Source organism: Monodelphis domestica, chromosome 1, assembly GCF_027887165.1.
Source record: "Monodelphis domestica isolate mMonDom1 chromosome 1, mMonDom1.pri, whole genome shotgun sequence".
In the NCBI taxonomy this organism is placed as follows: domain Eukaryota; kingdom Metazoa; phylum Chordata; class Mammalia; order Didelphimorphia; family Didelphidae; genus Monodelphis; species Monodelphis domestica.
Genome location: NC_077227.1, coordinates 490,209,567 through 490,229,942, shown reverse-complemented (window position 1 = coordinate 490,229,942; position 20,376 = coordinate 490,209,567). Strand labels below are relative to the sequence as shown.

Below are 20,376 nucleotides of genomic sequence, written 5' to 3'. Positions count from 1 at the left end.
TCCCATTCAATTTTTGGCATAGTTTCATTAAATTACTCTTTTTGAAAATGTGCTTCATTTCCTTAACTTCTTTCTTGTTTTTATTTGTAACAGATAAATCAAGTTGTGACAGGAGAGAGTTGAGGTCCTCCAGTTATAGTTTTACTGAATATTTCTTCCTGTAGCTTATTTAATTTCTCTTTTAAAATTTGAATGTTAAACATTTGGTGCACTTATGTTTAGTAATTATAATGTTTTATTTTCTATTGTGTGTTTTATCACTATGTAATTTCCATCTTTATTTCTTTTAATTAGTTCTATTTCTGCCTTAGCTTTGCCTGACATCATGATCATCACTCCTATTTCTTATTTTTACTTCAACTGAAGCATTATAGATTCTACTCCAGCCCCTTAACACTATTCTATATGTGTCAACCTGTTTTAAGTAGGTTTCTAATAGATATTATCTTTTAGAAGTGGGTTTTTAACACAAATATGATACTAATTCCTAAGTCAAACAGACCAAAAACAGAAGAATAAAAACTACAGATGAATCTCCTTAATAAATTTAGATGCAACAATCTTAAATAGAATACTAGCAAAAAGATTCTAGCAAGTGATCATGAGGATTATTCACTATGATCAGGTGGGATTTATACCAGGAATGCAAGGAAAGTTTAATATTAGGCCAAACACCAACATAATTGACCATATCAACAACTAAACCAATAGAAACAACATGATTATCTCAATGGATGCAAAAAAAGCCTTTGACAAAATACAACACCCATTCCTATTGAAAACACTAGAAAGTAGAGGAATTTAAGGGCCTTTCCTAAAAATAATAAACAGTATATATTTAAAATCATCAGCAAGCATCAACTGCAATGGGGATACATTAGAAGCCTTCCCAATAAGATCATGAGTGAAACAAGGATGCCAATGATCACTTCTATTATTTAAAATGGTACTAGAAACACTAGCAGCAACAATTAGAGAAGAAAAATCAATTTAAAGTATTAAAATAGGCAACGAGGAGCCTACACTATCACTCTTTGCATATTATATGATGGTCTGCTTAAAGAATCCTAGAGAATCAACTAAAAAGCTAGTGGAAATAATCAACTACTTTAGCAAAGTAGCAGGATGCAAAATAAACCCACATACATCATGATGCATTTCTATATATCTCCAACTTCCAGCAGCAAGAGTTAGGAAGAGAAATTCCATTTAAAATCACCCGTTATAATATAAAATATATAGAAATCTATTTGTAGACAAACACAGGAATTATATGAATCCAGCTACAAAACCCTTTCCACACAAATAAAACTAGATCCAAACAATTGGAAAAACATTAATTGCTCAAAGGTAGGTTGAGCTAACATAATAAAATAAAATAATATAAATGACAATCCTACCCAAATTAATTTACTTATTCAGTGCCTTACCTATCAAACTACCAGAAAACTTTTTTTATTAAATAGAAAAATTATAACAAAGTTCATTTGGAAGAACAAAAGATCAAGAATATCAAGGGAAATAATGAAAAAAAAAGTGCAGGATGGGGGCCCAACAGTACCAGATCTTAAACTGAACTATAATACTATAATAAATACTATAAAGCAGTGGTTATCAAAACCAAATGCTTCTGACTAAGAGACAGAAATGAAGATCAATGGAATGGACTTTTGTAAAGATGTCAGCAAGATAGTATATGATAAACCCAAAGATCCCAGGTTTTGGGATAAAAAATCCACTATTTGACAAAAACTGCTTAGAATATTGGAAAACAGTATGGGAGTGATTAGGTTTAAATCAACATCTCACACCCTATGCCAAGATAAATTCAGAATGGGTGAATAACTTAAATTTAAAGGAAACTATAAGTAAATTAGGTGAACATAGAATAGTATACCTGTCAGATGTATGGGAAAGGAAGGAATTTAAGATCAATTAAAATATAGAGAATATTACAAAATGTAAAATGAATAATTTTGATTGTATTAAATGAAAAAGGTTTTGTACAAACAAAAACAATGCAGCCAAAATTAGAAGGAAAGCAACAAATTGGGAAAAATCTTTAGAATAAAAACCTCTGTCAAAATTATAATTTCCCAAATTTAAGGAGGTAAAGTATACTAAATCTCTTATAATTAGAGAAATTCAAATCAAACCAACTCTGATGCATCACCTCACATCTAGCATTTTGGCTAATATAACAAGCAAGGAAATTAATAAATGTTGGAGGGGACGTGGCAAAATTGGGACATTTTTGCTTTGCTGGTAGAGTTGTGAATTGATTCAACCATTCTGGAGGCAATTTGGAACTATTCCCAAAAGGTTTTAAAAGAATTCCTGCCCTTTGATCCAGACATGACACTGCTGGGTTTATACTGCCCCCCCCCCCCAAAAGAGATAATAAGTAAAAAGACTTCTACAAAAATATGTATAGCTGTGCTCTTTGTGGTGGCAAAAAATTGGAAAATGAAGGGATGCCCTTCAATTTGGGGAATTACTGAACTAATTGTAGTATCTGTTGGTAATAGAATACTATTGTGCTAAAAGGAATAATGAACTGAAGGAAGTCAATGTGAACTTGAACAACCTCTAGGAAGTGGTACAGAGTGAAAGGAGCAGAAACAGGAGAACATTGTACACAGAGATGAATACACTGTGGCACAATTGAATATAATGGATTTCTCTACTAGCAGCAATGAATTGATCCAAGACAATTCTGAAGGATTTATGAGAAAGAATGCTATCCACATCCAGAGGAAGAACTGTGGGAGTAGAAACACAGAAGAAAAACAACTGCTTGACTGCATGGGTCAGGGGGATATGATTGGGGATGTAGACTCTAAATGATCACTCTAGTATAAATATTAATAATATGGAAATATGTCTTGATCAATGACACATGTAAAACCCAGTGGAATTGCTCTTTGGATATGGGAGAGGGGTGAGAGGAGGGGAGGGAAAGAACATGATTCATCTAACTATGAAAAATATTCTAAATTAATTTATTAAATAAACTTAATTAAAAAATAAATGGATTTTTTAATCCACTTTGCTATACTCATCTATTTTATAGATGAGTTCATTCAAGTTCATATTCACAGTTATGATTACTAACTGTGTGTTTCCCTCTGTCCTAATTTCCCATTTTTATTCAGGTTTTTCTCTTTATGTTAATTTTTCTCCTTCTCACTAATGTTTTTCTTCTAACCCTCACCTCCCCCAACCCTTTTTTCTAATTATGGCTTCTAAGTAGTCCAATAATTATTAAGTTATCTTTCCTGAATAAATTTTTCCCCTGAAGGAGATATTTCATTTTTTTTCTTTTTTCCTTTCTTTGATTTTGTTTTATCATTTATTGGTGTCCCATGAAGCCATTAGGTCCCACTTGCCCAATTCTAATTTCTAAGTAATTATTTTCTTTAGTGAGCTTTTGATCCACATTTTCCATTTGACCAATTCTACCTTTTAAGAAATTCTGTTCTTCCTTGGATTTTTCTATCCCTTTTACCATTTGGCCAGTTATGCTTTTTTAAAAATATTATTTTCATCAGTATTTTTTGTGCCTCTTTTTCCAAGCTGTTAATTATTTCTTACATTTTTTTTAATTTGTTACCTCCATTTTTCTTGTTTCTCTCTTATTTGACTTTTGAAAATCCTTTTTGAGCTCTTTCAGGCCCTGAGACCAATTCTGAAGTTTTTAAAATTTGGCATGTAGTTTCTATGATATTATTGTCCCCTTCTGAGTTTGTGCCTTGTTCTTCCTTGTCTCCATAATAAGTATTTTATACTTAAGTGGATTTGGATTTTTTAATATTTGCTTATTTTTTCAACTTTTATTTTATCTTAAAGATGAGTTCTCTTCTAAGGGTAGAAAAACATTCAGTTTTTTCTTACTGCTACACTCAGATCTAGTTCTGGGTATCTGTGAAGTTTCAGTTCATTCAAGGTTGCCTGGGAGCTAATAGCTCTGTAAGTTGCCTCCCACTGTTAATTTAGTCTGCCCCAGGGTGTGTTGTTGATTTGCATCTACAGGCACACTATCTGTTTCCAGACAGTACTGAGTTATCCTGTGAAGGGGTTTGGGATCTCACAATGGGATTGCTCAGGAGCTCAGGCCTCATTGGGTTGTTGTGTTGGGCTCCTGGTATAGCCTTGCTATAGACTGTACTGTCCTCTCATCCCAGACCTTTACTGCCTACCTCCCAAGTGGTCTACAACAAAATTATCTCACCTCATCTAATTTTTGGTTCTGCCACTCTATTATTCATTTAGAAGCATTATTTTAAAGTTGGTTTGAGAGAATTTTTAGTGAGGTTTGAACTTTCATGACTCTACTACACCACCATGGCTCTGCTTCTGTATACATTATTTTAAATTGTTAATTAATAACAAAAATTTAATTATAAAAATTCAAATAATTAAATTTACTCAATAAGTACATGTTAAGTGATCTAAGCACATAAATTATCATGATTTTTCATCCATCAAAGTTTTTTTATGATTCCTATTCATTTACTTTTTTTACATGGTGTGTCTTATTTTTCTGGTTCTGTCAATTCTCTTTTTGTGTTATTATATAGAGATCTTTCCAGATTTTTTGGAATTCTTTATACTTGTCAGTTTTAATTGAATTATAGTATTCTATTACATTAAAATAAGCTTATATTCCATTTTTGTGGAACATAGAATAACAGTTTTTGTGAACTATATTTAATATGGAGGCTTAATAGCCTCCATTCAAGTATTTTAACAAATTCAAACAAATAACTTTCTATCTTTCTTTGATTTTGATAATCCTTTTTAAAGTATAATTCCAACAGTAAGATTACTGGGTCAAAGGCTATGACTATTTTGTAACTTTTACCTGTTTTGCCAGATTATTCTCCAGAAACTTTCTATAGGTTTTCAGTTATACCAGTAATGAATATTTCTCTATAAGTTCTACAACTTTAAATGTTGTTTATTTTTTCCAATTTAATAAATTGACATGGTACCACAAAGAAGTTTTAATAGTATGTTTTAATTATTAATGAGCTTAAGCCTTTTCAAGTGATTACTTTGTTTCCTTTTTTCAAAAATTATCATTTCATATCCTGTGAATATATATCTTTCATGGCCTGGAAATTATCCTTGAACATGTTTAACAATCTGATATATATATACATATATATATATTTAAATATTTGGCATAAATAACTTTGTAAAAATATTTATGAGTATGATAAAATTATGATAATAGATGGACAAGACAGAAGACTCAAGAGAAAGGGTTCTTTTTTAAAGTATTAGGAATTCCTTCTCATGTTTCTTGGGGAAGACGTAGGGAAAAGGGAAAGGTGAAAAATGCTACAACTCTATCCAGGTCTTAGAGTAAGCAAGGAAAATGGGATCAAGAATTTGGGTATAGAGGGATTAAACTTGATGAGAGTTAGAATTATCTGTTATTGGGGAAAGAGTTGAGGGAAGGTAATGATAATGAGAAGATTTCAGGAATAGTAGAAGGAAGCTGAAGCAGTTCATGGAAGATACTTGAAATGTTTTGAGTGAAAGAGGAAATTAATTTATCTGCTCCAGCTTTTAGAAAGTGTGGTTCTAATGAGTGGCAGAAGATATCACAAGGAATATTTAACAAAAAGGCAAACAGAGGCACAAGCAAAATGACATTTTATTATCAGATATGGTAACCTATGAATAAGATGATTCAATGACTGCCTCTGGCCAAAGACCTTGAACAAAGGAATTGTTTCTCTTTATAGGTTTTGAGTAGTCCTGAACAAAGAATGGAAAAGGTGGATGACATCATAATGTTGAGGGCAACATTATTACTTAAATAAATGAAGTGAGAGGAACAATGTGATTGGTTGGAAGTTGGGAATGAGGGACTAGCGACAGCCCCCTCCTCTCTCTTCCATGACTAAGAAGAATTCATTGTTTGATGCCACCTACAAGACCAATGATTAGGACAAAGACTTCTTTGGATAGCAAATCAGATATCCTTGAAGGATTGCATGGTGATGTAAAGATATAAGGCCTGACTAACTCATGGCAAGCCACATTCTCCTAGGTTAAATTAATTTCTTGAGTCAAGAATAGAATAGTGATTTGAAAGAGAACTGGATTTCTAAACTTAACCTGCTAAATTTTTGTATGAAGTTCAGAGATGAAGAACCCATAACTTGGGTAGTTATAAGACAATTTTATAAGTTATAAGATCAATTTTAAAATGATGAAATAAAATTTAAAATTAAAATGAAACTTTAATATTTGTAAAAGAAAAAGAAATGTTTTAGAATGATTATTGTGGGAAATGAGTGTTTATACAGTTGATTAAATGGATAGTTAAGAGCAGGAAGGAATCACCTGAGTTTCTATACCATGGATTTATAGTTAATGAAATGATTTTGTGACTTTTTCCAGAAACTTTCAGCAGCCTTAGAATAGAAGCAGGAAAATTATATTTCAATAACTACATTTAAATAATTAGATTATCCAGGAATGAGGAATAACCCATCAGGAATAGCAGAAGGTCAGAGAGGTCAGGAACTAGTAGCTAATGACATGTCAAAATAGGAAAAGCTAAGGTCCAAGGCTGGGCAATCCAACTCAATTCAATTCAAGAAGCATTAAGTAACATCTGTGTGAAAAGAACTGTATTAGGTATTGGAGATTCAAAGACAAGTGAGAGAGTTCTTAATCACAAGGATTTTACATTTCATTGAGTGGAGAGAAATAATATGTTTGTGGAAAGTTAAATTCAATATAAATTATTTCCAGAGGAGAGAAAGTGTGTTTCTCATATAAAGGTCCATTTGTTAATAACAGTTAAAATCTAGAGGGTCTAGTGGAAAGGTAGGGAACAGTGGAATATGGAAGAGGAAACATGGAATTGAACTGAATGGGGATGAGGCAGTGGAGAGGTTGGTAGCAGAGAGCTACTGCCTAGCCAGCTAATGATTCACAGGGTTTTTGAGTCAAACCATAGAGCAGCAGATTGTCAAGTTCTTCACAATATCAATTACATTTTAATGTTGATTTTATCAATCACTGAGTAGAAAGAGTTATGATATAGCAGAAGGACAAATAAGTAAGTTTCTGTACCTTTCTGAAAACCAAATCAAGAGTTGGTAGAGTCCTACAGTTACCAGTTAAAGAGGGATAAAGTCTGAGGTACTAACCCAACAATTCTCAGCCACTTCAGCTCCGCCCTATGGCATGTCAGTCAATAAGCATTTATTTTAGTTGTTCAGTTGTTTTCCAGTTGTGGTTAACTCTTTTTGACTCCATTAGAGTTTTCTTAACAGAGATACTAGAGTGGTTTGTCTTTTACTTATCCAACTCATTTTATAGATGAGAAACCAAGGCAAATAGTTAAGGGTCACCCAGCTAGTATGTGTCTGAGGTCAGATTTGAACTCAGGGACATAAATATTTCTGAATCCAAGCCTAGTGCTCTATCCACTAACTTATTTAGGTGTTCCCAAGCATTTATTAAACACTTAGTGTGGGCCATGAAATGTGTTAACCTCTAGGGCTACAAAGAAAGGCAAAAAACTTTTAAGTTAATGGGGAGACAACATGCAAATGACTGTGAAAATCAATGTACAGGATTGTGAATGCCCATCAGGGGGACAGAACCAGGACCAGGAGTTCCTCAGGTAAGGGCGAGGGGTAAAGATAAGACAGTGACACAGTGTGGGGTTGGAAGGACCTCATGGGCTGAAGGCAAATGAGTGCAGTTTAATGCAAGCTGGTTACATCTTTTAAAGGCAAAACAGAAAGTAAAAACAATCCTTGGGGAAACATCAGAGAGAAAGTGTAGTATATATGGCTCTGAGTGTAGCATATATGGCTCCAAGCATCATCCAGGTTCATGGAACAGTCAAATAAGCAATAACATGTTTTGCTATGCTAAGCATAAAGAGGGTGAAGGCAAAGGCACTCAGACCTTGTCTTAGATAGACTCTGAGTTATAGACCTCTGACGAGGGCACTCAGATCTTTGTCTTAGATGGCCCCTGAGTTATTGACCTCTGACATAGGATAATAAAAAATAATTAACAGAAAGAAGGTATTAGAATTGATAGGAATTGGTAAATGCTTCTAGTTGAGGAATTCAAATTAATTCAACTTTGTAACTGATTGTGTATTTACTTAAGTTCATTTTCTATGTCCTTTAGTTAAGGACAAGAATTCAGATGTCTATTCTGAGCTCATATAAAAGTCAATCTGAACATAAGTGTAATTGAATGGAAAAGATTGTCATCTTCTTTATTTTTGCTCTTGGGTAAATATCAAGATATCTGGTGACACCTTGAAAGCCCTTAACTTCCTAACAAATCTTTTTAGGCACTGGGGAGTTTGCTAATTCAGATACAGTAATAAGTTGTGAAATTTTCAAATGGATTCCATAAATCAACCAACATTTCTTAATGATAAAAGGAAATGGTCACTAGCCACATGTGGGTACCAATCCACTTTTCTTGATATATTCAATCATGTTGTCCCCAATTTCATCATGCTGTCTACCCTATAATCAATTGTATTGTCTTCCCCACAAACCCAAATCTAGCTTTTTTGTTCTTTTGTACTTCCCAAAACTATATGAAAGCTAGTAGGCCCTACCTTGTGGTTTTCCATAATTTAGAAAGCATATTGATCCAATTTATTAGTTACTGTTACACTAAACAATAAAATTAACATGTTCAGACCTTTGTCTCTCAGTTTACTTTAATTTTCTTTAAAAATACTAATATTATATTTTTAACTTAAATACATAAAACAATTTTAAATTTCTATATTCTTTAAGTCTGAGCCAAATTCTCATCTTCTTTCTTCCCTCCTCCTACTCCCTTCCTGAGATGGCAAGCAATCTTATAAAGATTTTACTTGTATAATAGTGTAAAACATATTTGAATATTGGTCCTTTTGGGAAAGAGAATATAAATGAAAGAAAAGTGAAGAAATAAAGTGAAATGTAGTATGCCTCAGTCTGCATTAAAACTCTAGTAGTTCTTTCTATGGATGTGGATAGCATTTTTCATCATGAGTTCTTAAAGTTTTTCTGAGATCACTTTATTACTAGGAATAGCTAAGGCATTCATAAATGTCCATCACATGATATCCGTGTTACTATGTACAATGTTCTCCTGCTTCCATTCATGTCACTTTGCATTGGCTCATATAGGTCTTTCTTAATTCAGCCTTCATATCATTTCTTATAGGACAGTAGTATTCCATTACAATTATATATTACAACTTGTTCAGCTATTCCCCAATTGATGGACATTGCTTCAGCTTCCAATCTTTGCCACAACATAAAAAAAAAAGTTGCTATAAATGTTTTTGCACAAACAGGTTCCCTCTCCCTCTTTTAAATATCTTTGGGATACAGATCTACTAGTAGTATTGTTGGGCATGCATAGTTTTAAAATTCTTTGGGCATGGTTCCCAATTGCCCTGAAGAATGGCTGAATCAGTTCACAACTCCATCAGCAGTGTATTAGTATTCCAATTTTGCCACATCCTCTCCAGCATTTATTATTTTTTTCTGTCTTATTAGTCATTCTGATAGATATGAAGTGATACCTCAGGGCGGTTTTAATTTGCTTTTCTCTATAAAAAAGTAATTTAGAGTATTTTTCATGAGAATATATATGGACTTGCATCCTTTATCTGAAAGTTGCTGGTTTATATTCTTTGATTATTTATCAATTGGGGAATTATTGTATTCTTATAAATTTAATTCAGTTCTCTACATATTCAAGAAATGAAGTCTTTATCAGTCACTTACTGTAAACTACCCTCCCTTCATCTGCTTTCTTATTTTCTTCAAATATTAGTTGCATTGACTTTGCTAGTGTAAAATCTTTTTAATTTAAAATAATCAAAGTTATCCATTTTAGATCATATAATACTTTCTTGTTTAGTCATCAATTCATCAATTATCTGTAGGTTTAACAGGTAGACTACTTCTCTTAGTTGATAATGTGATTTCCCTTTATTTCTAAATCATGTATCCATCTTGACTTTATCTGATGTAGAGGGTGTGATGTGAGATGTTGGTCTATACCCAGTCGCTGGCATGGCTTTCCCCAGTTTTCCCATAAGTTTTTGTCAAACAGTGATATCTTGTTACAAAAGCTTGGATTTTTGGGTTTATTGAACACTAACTAACTATGGTCATTTACTACTATGTACTGTGAAGCTAATCTACTTCACTGATCTACTACCCAATTTCTTTGCTAGTACCAAATTGTTTTGATGATTATATAGCTTTGTAATACAGTTTGATAACTGGTAGCTTTCATAATTTTTTCTTTAGTTCTCTTGATATTCTTGATTTTTTCTTACATATGAATTTTGTAATTTCTTTCTAGTTTTGTAAAATAAATTTTAGGCAATTTTTGATTGGTATAACACTGAGGATTGTAATTTTTGTTATATTGGCTTGACCAACCCATGAACAATTAACATTTTTCCAGTTGTTTACATCTGATTTTATTTTTTGTGAAAAGCATTCTAAAATTCTGCTCATATACTTCCTGAGTTTTTCTTAGCAGATAAACAACCAAGTATTTTTTATTATTTACAGTTAACTTGAATGGAATTTTCTATCTCTTGTCAGGCTTTGTTGGTAATATAAAGAAATGTTGATTTGTGTGGTTTTATTTTATATCCTACAACTTTGCCAAAGTTATTAATTATATCAACTAGTTTTTTAGTCAACTCTTTAGGGCTAAGTATACCATCATATCATCTACAAAAAGTGATATTTTAATTTCTTCATTGTATATTCTAATTATTTTAATTCTTTTTCTTCTTATATTATTAGAGCTAGCATTTCAAATAAAATATTGAATATTAGTGGTGATAATGGGCTTCCTTGCTTCATCTCTGATCTTATTGAGAAGGCATCTAGTTCATCTTCATTACAGATAATGTTTGCAGACAATTTATCTCAATTTTCAAAAATAACACAGTTTAAGGTTGGTTTTAAGCTGGGTTTTGAAACAGGCTGAGAAGCAGCCAGAAGAGAAGACATGGGATGATAAAGCAAGGAGTGTTGAAGGGAACAACAATCACAATAAGGATCAAAAGTAAACTTGACTTGAGTAAAAATATGGGAGAGAAAAAAATGCCAGAAGTTTGTTATTTGAAAGTAGACTCAAATTTTTGACCATCTTGCTGAAAGTAATGCAGTTTTGAGTTATGGTGACATCTAAGAGCATGGATGAAGTGAAAGAGTAATGAAGGAAGTTATTATAATTGAGGAAATTAAGGATTTATATGGTCATACTTCTATAAGAATTCTTAGTTCCAGAGAATGATGCTAGTTGATAGATGATTAAGAGGAAGACTGTGCTCTCCCTCAGATACTAAAACCATTCAAAAATTTGGAGAACTGCCTCAAAGTTAGTAAATGACAGTAGCAAGACTGGGAAAAGAATATTACAAGAGGATTCTCTGGAATTTCAAAAAAGGAAAGGTCATTTGGAGATGATGGTGGAAGAATTAACAGATAACCACCAATTGGTGGAAGGAGGAAGCAGTATTCCTACTCTTTCTCTTCTGTGTCAAGTGTTTTCAGGGAAGTATCATATTTCAGATGAATTAATGATATAGAAGAAATGTTAGTTTTAAAAATAGTTCAATTATAAAGAGGAGTTAGTTTACCCAAGAATGGGAATTCCCAAATGGTAAAGTGGAATGAATGGGCCAGATGAACTGATTTCAGTGGGACAGTGGAGAAGAAAGAGTTATTTAGAATTGGGACAGGAGTGTGCTCAGCCATATCTTGGAGAAAAAACAGTTAAATGTTTGGTGTGAGGTACCTCCATAAAAATTGACCAAATATAAGGGCATAAAAACTTCAAAACCAAATATAGAAAAGCAGAAATATCAAATGCACACTTTTCAGATCATAATGCAAAAAATTTATATTCAATAAAGGGTCATGGGAACATAGAACAAACATTAATTGGAAACCAAATAATCTAATCTTAAAGAATTAGTAGTTTAGGAAGCAGCTAGGTGGCTCAGTGAATTGAGAAAAATACCTGGAAAAAAGAGGTCCTGATTTCAAATTTGGCCTTAGACATTGCCTAGCTGTGTAACCCTGAGCAAGTCACTTAATCCTCACTGTCTAGCCCTTACTGCTCTTTTGCCTTGGAATCAATGCAAGAGATTAATTCCAAGAAAAAAAAAAGGTAAGGCTTGAAAAAAAGTGGGTCAAGGAACAAATTCATAGAAACAATCAATAATTTAATTAAAGAGAATGACAACAATGAGATAACATACAATAATTTATGGGATGCATCCAAAGCAACAATGAGGCAACTCTCTCTCTCTCTCTCTCTCTGTCAATATATATATATATGTGTGTGTGTGTGTGTGTGTATGTGTATGTATGTACATGTATATATTTGTATATACATATATAAATTATTACATAAAATAGAGGAAAAGCAGATCAATGAATCAAACATGCAATTAAAAAACTAAGAACAAATTAAAAATCTCCAAGTAAATATCAATTTGAAAATCCTAAGAACCAAGATTACTAAAATTGAAAGTAAGATAATCATGTACTAATAAAACTAGGAGTTGATTTTATGAAAAAATGGTTAATTTGATTAAAAAAGAAAGAAAACCATATTATCAGTATGAGAAATGAAAAGGATGAAATCAGCACAAATTAAGATAAAATTAAAGTAATTATTATGATCTATTTTGCTTAATTTTATGCCAATAGATCTAAGAATCTTAGTGAAATGGATGAATATTTTGGAAAAGGGAAAATGGAAAAATAATTTACTGAGTAACTGATGAGGAAATAGAATATTTAAATAATTATATTTAATATTTTAATATTTAAATACATACTTAATGTTTATACTGGGAAAAATTTATAGACAGCCTCTTGGATTAAGGGCTCCTATCTAAAATATATAGAAAATTTTGTCACATTAATAAGAATAGGAGCCATCTCCCAACTGATAAATTGGCAAAAGAAATAGACAATTTTTTAAATAAATAAATCAAAGCCATATATAGCTATAGAAAAATTTGTCTCAATCACTACTACTCAGAAAAATGCAAGCCCAAATAATTGTGAGATAATCATCTCACATCAATCAGATTGTAAAAAATTACAAAAGGGTAAAACAACAAATTTCAGAGGGGATTTGAGAAAATGAGAACACTAATATACTGTTAGTACAGTCATGAATTGATTCAGCAATTGTGGAGAGCAATTTGGAATTAAACAGTGAGAGTTATAAAACTGTGTATATACTGGTTTGTTTCCCAAGGAAATCAGGGAAAATGTAAAAGAATCTATATGTTCCAAAATATTGATAGTACCCCTTTTTTGATGGCAAAAACCTGGAAATTGAAGGGATGCCCATCAATTAGGGAATGAGTAAAGAAATTTTGGAATAAAATTGTGATGGAATCCTACTGTGCAACAATAAACAATTAGCAGGCTAATTAAAAATATAACTTCAAAATTGTACATGAAATAATGACTAATGAAATGAGTAGAACTAAGAAAACATCATGCACAGCTACATATTTAATACTTGAAGAATAAATTGTGAATGTTACCTCCAGAGTGTGAAAAGTGGAAACATGAAAGATATCATTTGTATGAATATGTCTGTCTCTTGGATGATGCCTTCTCTGATGCATGGGGTGGGGGAAAGGGATGGGATACTTACAGATACATTTTATTAATTAAATAAAAGAAGAAAGTGGACAAGCTACCAATGAAATCCCTAAGAAAAAATCCCCAGGACCAGACATATTGATAAGTGAATTCTAGCAAAAATTTAAAGAACAGTTAATTCTAATACGATATAAACTATTTGAAAAAATTGGCAAAGAAGGGGCCCTACCAAATTCCCCTTATGATGTGAATAGGGTGCTTACATAAAACAGGAAGAGTAAAAATGGAGAAATAAATTATATACCAATTTCCCTAATGAATATGGATGCAAAAATTTAAATAAAATACTAGCAAGGAGATTATAGCAATAAATGCCAAAGATCATATTCTATGACTAGGTGGGGTCTATATAAAAATACAGCCAATTCAATATTAGGATAATTATCAGCATAATTGACCATATCAATAGCAAAACAAAGAAAATCACGTCATCATCTCAATAGATGCAGAAAAAGTTTTTGAAAAAATACAACATCCATTCTCATTAAAAATACTAGAAAGGAGGGCGGCTGGGTGGCTCAATGGATTGAGAGTCAGGCCTAGAGATGGGAGGGCCTAGGTTAAAAAATGGCCTCAGACACTTCCTAGCTGTGTGACCCTGGGCAAGTCACAATCCCCATTGCCTATCCCTTACAACTCTTCTGCCTTAGAACAATTGGTTCTAAGAAAGAAGGAAAATTTCTTAAAAAAATAAAAACATTAGAAAGTATAGGAATAAATGGAGGTATTCTTAAAATGATAAGTAGTATTTCTCTAAAACCATTAGCAAGCATTATCTTTAATGGAGATAATCTAACCATCCCATAAAAAGATCAGCAGTGAAGCAAAGATATCCCTTATCACCACTATTATTCAATATTGTTCTAGAAATGTTAGCAATAGCAATAGGAAACAAGAATTAAAGAAATTAGAATAGACAATTAGGCAAGTATCACTCTTTGCAGATAATGTGATGATAAACTTCAAGAATCCTAGAGAATTAACTAAAGAAAGTCAAAATAATTATCAACTTTAGCAAATTGCAGAATCTAAAATAAATCCACATAAATCAACATTTCCATAAATAGCTAACAAAGTCCAGCAACAAAGAGATAGCAAGACAAATTCCATTCAAAATAACTATAGAGAATATAAAACACTCGGGAGTCCATCTGTCAAAACAAATACAGGAACTTTATGAACTCAATTACAAAACACATTTCACAGAAATAAAGTCATTCCTAAACACCTAGAGAAAATTGATTACTCATGTGTAGGCCAAGCCAATATAATACAAAAACATAGGATTTATCAATTGTTTATATGGGTATATGATTTGGGGTTTTGGTTTTAAAAGATTACTCTATTACAAAAATGAATAATATGGGAATAATGATATCACATATATAACTCAGTAGAATTGCTTGTCAGCTCTGGGAGGGGAAAGGGAAGAGGGAAGGGAGAGAACACAAATCATGTAACCATAGAAAAATATTTATTTTTTAATTGACTTTTTTTACATGTGATTGAGAAAAATAAAAGGGAAAATTATTTTTTTGACTGAGCATTAGTGCCTTGGAAAACAGCAAATGCTACATAAATCAGGACTTTATAAATATACACACATTCAACATTGACATGTCAAAGCCAGAAAGGACCTTGGAAATAAACATCATATAATAACTCTCCTATATTTAATAAAAAGGAAACTCAGGCCTAGGGAAAAAAAGTGGCTTAAAGAGGATATTACTACTATTTCTTTTTAATCTCAGTAGAAATGAATTTATGAGTGTTTTCTGTAAGAAGATTTTTAAAAATTAAAACCTTGATTTGACTCAATTCCAAACTATAAGAATTAATCAGAAGGGAGTAATTATGTGAATTTGCTGATATTTGAGACTAGAATCCCACTTAAGGCATTTGAAATTTACTCTTCTTTAGGAAAAAAAGGATAGACATAGATCATAGGATTAGGAAAATTTATTATTAAGTATGATATTAACAAACAGGCATTAATAGTTTTAGTTAGAGGCGGTCTTTGCCATCAAATAATTTTTATCAGAATCATATTTGTTTAGATTTTAACAAAATCTCACATTTTATTTAAATTTTAAGTCCTAGAAAGCATCTTCCTCACAATAAACCTTTGAGACATAACAGGTATAATTGTTCCTATTCTATAGGTGAAGAATCAGTTCAGAGAGACTGAATGATTTTCTTACAATCTGATTTACTTACAATCTAATTACAGCTAGTATTGTGTCTAAGCCAATTGAGACCCAAATCTAGATCACTTCCATCACACAGTCTGTGTGTCCTTTCCTCCACAGCATGAGACAATGTGTGTTGTTGAATTGTTTTAATCTTGTCTGATTCTATATGACCTAGTCAATAGTTAGGAGAGTAAATAAAATGTAAAATAGACATTTTAACATTTTAGATAGCTGAATATGCCAAGTATATTTTTGTGTGTTTTCTAAATTTATTTTGGGTTTGGGTTTATGATTGGTATTTCTAATATCTCTGTTGCAATAAAAATGTGATAATGAGAAAGCAAGGCACAAAAGGTCCAAGCTTAATGTATTTATTGGCAAGGATATTAGTCCCCAATAATAGAGGTCAGTGGTTCCCTCAATGGCCAAAGACCTCTCTAAAAGTCAGAGTAGCCTTTTTATACATTTTTGAAAGGCAGCAGGTTACACAGAGTGCCTAAAATAGTTCAGTGACCAGTTTTATATGGTACCAGAATAATTCAGTGATGAAAGCTAAATAATAGACTTGTGAGGAAGGAATCTTCTAGGGTCCATAGTAACAGGAGGGCATAGAGTTATTCATCATACTCTAGAATATTCTTTGGAAAGTTGCTAATCTACCACTCCCTGTGCCAGAGAAACCCAGCACTAGGAAAACATCTTGCAACCAGGTTGACCAATCTTTCATCCATTTTTCTTATCTTCCTCAAGTGGCATGGTTGCTTTATTTGCTAACTGGAATGTGACCATGAGGCCTACACAAAATTACTTAAAATCTAAGCCTTAAAACTCAATTTCTATGGCTAATGCTATGGTCAATAAAACTCTCAACTATTAATCAATAATCAACCCCACAACATTTTCCCTTTATTTTTAACATGTGTAAAACTTGTTTTAGGGAACTTCCACCTGTCAAAGAACATTTTAATAAATGGATTACCTATTAACTTAGTTTTTGTTTCCAAGGTCATTGTTGCCAGCTGTCTCCAACCAGCAAAAGATGAATTTATCAATCAGGCAAAGATAAAGGTAGGTATTAAGCTTATTGATGTGCAAGATATAGTTCACTTTTTGCTGGCAAGCTTGTTTGAATATCTAGAGACCTATAGTGCCCTGCCTCATTTTGGTTTTCAGGAAAACAAAGTAAAACTATCTTCAAAATTCTTACATTTATGAAGTCATATCGAGCCATCAGGGATTTTAGGTAAAGGGCATTTCATTTAAGATGAGGCATTGGGCAATTTCTAGACTCATAAATATATCATACAATGCCACCTCAAAGTAAAATTGCAACAATTTTCTTTTTGTGGCTTGATTACAATATTGTTTAAAACATTCTCTAGGCACATCACAAGCCTTTGCAGCGCTTTAAAAGAAGATGGATTATCACTACCTTTGAACTCCAAGAGGAAGACCCAGGACCATTTCCCAAGCTAGCTGGAGAGGTAAACCAAATGCCCATCTTCTTTTATCCTTAGTTGTCACTTAAAAATCTAGCAACTGGGAAGCAGATAAAAATCCTGAAAGGATTCACAATAATTCTTTAGTTAAAGAAGTATATATTTTCCCATATAATGCCACAACATTTTAAAAGTACTTATCATGTACAAAGCACTATGTTAGATGCCAAGATTCAAATGTTTAAAAAATTGAAACTATCCCTTTCCTTGAGGAACTTACATTCTATTCTGAAAATACAACATTAGAGATGTACTGGTAAATATTTAACAACCTTCTCTGCAAAAACAGTTTTCAGTTTAGTCTGCAATATTAACACTTTCCTGAATCTAGACAATTCACAGAACTATAAATCACACCATACTTTGTACTATTTGGTAATTTCTGAAGTGTAAATTGCATACAGTGAAAATTTTAACAATTTACTTTCAATGCCAATTGGATTTGACTTGAGTACTCCCCTGTAACAACAGCTACTCAGATAAGCAAATGCAATATATTTACAACTTGAACACTCACCATGAGGGATATCAAGAAAGGCTTTCTAATGAAAGATAATAGGAATTCTAGAGTAGAGACAAAAGTGAGGATGGGATGCCTTTCTTGCATGGAGGATAGCTTGTGGAAAAGAATAAAAGCAAGCAATGGAGAATGATGTCTCAGGAATAGTTAATTATCTAATTTGACTGAACTAGAGAGTGCATGAAAGACAGCAATGAGAAATAAGACTAAAAAGGTAAGTGAGAGACAGATTATGGAGGGCTTTAGGGATGAATTCTAAAAATTCTATCCTTTTTTAAAATTTTTAGAAGTAACAGTGAGCCACTGAAGATTTTTGAGGTGGGGACTAACTAACCAGTCAGCACAAGATTTTATGAAGCTCAATTTGATATTTGTGTGGAGGATAGATGGAGAGAGCAAATAATGGACCATAGTACACCAATACTGTCCATGGGATTTTCTTGGCAAAATACTGAATTTGCCATTTCCTTCTCCAGGATATTAAAAGAAACAGAGAAAAGTGACTTGCCCAGGATCACAGAACTAGGAAGTATCTGAGGTTAAGACATGAATTAAGAGTCTTCCTGACTGTGATTCCATTGCTCTGTTCAAGGGTTGGCTTTTTTTTGTCTATTTATTTCAAAATCCCAGATGAAAAGGATTTATGAGATGATAAAGGTTCCTGAGTGGTTTAGTGAAGATAAGTAGGCTAATAGGGTCAACATTGTGGCCAACTAGATTCATCAAGACTTGAAAACTATTAGGATATAGAACATTAGGGATAGGAAATAGCCTGTCTCAGTGACTGGAAATACTTTGTCTGAAGAATGATCTTTTAAAAACATTTTTCTGTGTTTTATTTACAGTTGTTCCATAATATGGACTACAATAAATCCTTAATATATATAATCAGTGGGCCTGGTGTGACTGAGGATCCAATTGGTCTGTTTTCTATAGAAGATAATCATCATGGGAAAGTCTATGTTCATCTTCCAATTGATCGGGAGGAAACACCATATTTTGTGGTACCTATAAATTTTACCCTTCTAATCTTCTTGCTCTACCCCAAAATTATGTGGAGTAGCATAATAAGACAGTAATGAAAAAAGAATTTAACCAACCACAAATTCAGAGCTGAGGTTGATCAGTCAGTCAGTAAATAGTTATTATACACCCACTATGTCTGTCACTGCTCTAAGGACTGAGGAATTGGAATCAAAATACAGTTCCTGCTCTCAAGAAGCTTATAAACTAATGGGGGAGACAGCTTGCAAACAAAGCTGTACAAACAAGCTTTATAAAGGATAAATATAAAGTAAATAAAAGAGGGAAGACACTAGAATTACAAGGGGTTAGGAGAGGTTTCCTATATGAGATGAGATTTTTGTAGGGACTTAAGGGAAGTCTAGGATGTCAGTAATTGGAGCAGAGAAGGGAGAGATTTAACAGCCTGGAGAAAATGCTCAAAGCTGAAAGTCAGTGTCATTAGTTCAAAGTATGTGGTGGGGAGTAGGGAGTAAGAACACTGGAAAGATAGGAGGGTGCTAAGTTATAAAGAACTTTGAATGTCAAAACGGAATTTTGTATTTGATCCTGGAAGTGATAGATTGTTGCCACCTGAGTTATTGGTGGGGATTGGGGTGGAGGTTGATGTGGTCAGGCTAGTGCTTTAGGAAAATCACTTTAGTGACTGAATTGAGAGCTGATTGGAGTGAGGAGAAACTAGGCAGGCAGACCGAGCAGCAGACTATTGTAATAATTCAAATGTACAGTGATGAGGTCCTGCACTAGAGTAGTGGCAGTGCCAGAGGACAGAAGGAAGTATATTCTAGAGATATTGCAAAGGGGATACTAACAAGCTTTGGTATTTCATTGCAAGAAACCTTCATGGAAAAATGCCCTGATATCGTCAAACAAGAGGAAAAAGTAGAAATAGAATCTACTGATCACCTCCTGATCCCCTCCCCCCCAAAAAAAACTACTCTAGGACTATTATAGCCAAATTCCAGAACTCCTAGGTCAAAGTACTAGAAGCTGACAAAAAAGGGGGGGGTAGTGAGGAGCAGTGAGAGTTAGTAAGGAGTTGAAGAGGAAAACCAGGAGAGTCATGCCTTGAAAACCTAGAGCAAGGAGAGGTTGATCAACAGTATCAATGGCTGCAGGAAGATCAAGGAGAATAAGAAAGAAGCTTGGATTTGACAATTCAGATATCATCACTAACTTCAGAAAGTGAAGTTTCAGTGGAATAAAAAAAGTCACAAACTGGATTATAAATGATTAAGAAGGGAGTAAGAAGTGGAGGCACTTCTTGTAGATTTACTTTTTCAAGGAGTTTAGTTATTAAGGGCAGAAGAGATATAGAGTGATAGCAGGGATCAAGAAAGAATTTTTCAAGGATTGGGGAGACATGGCTACATTTATAAGCAGTAGAGAAGCAGTAAGTAGACAAAGAGAGAATGAAA

The 20,376-nt window shown here is 32.9% G+C and overlaps 1 protein-coding gene across 1 annotated transcript in view; it reads left to right on the top strand.

Annotated features, from left to right (window-relative positions):
• The window catches only part of CDH26 (cadherin 26), a 179,859-nt gene that overhangs the window by 107,073 nt on the left and 52,410 nt on the right, over positions 1 to 20,376 (top strand). Inside the window, exons 3-5 of the mRNA XM_056817259.1 lie at positions 16,854 to 16,984; positions 17,299 to 17,400; positions 18,781 to 18,939. Coding sequence (XP_056673237.1) covers positions 16,854 to 16,984; positions 17,299 to 17,400; positions 18,781 to 18,939 — 392 coding nt within the window. The remainder of the gene's footprint in view (positions 1 to 16,853; positions 16,985 to 17,298; positions 17,401 to 18,780; positions 18,940 to 20,376) is intronic.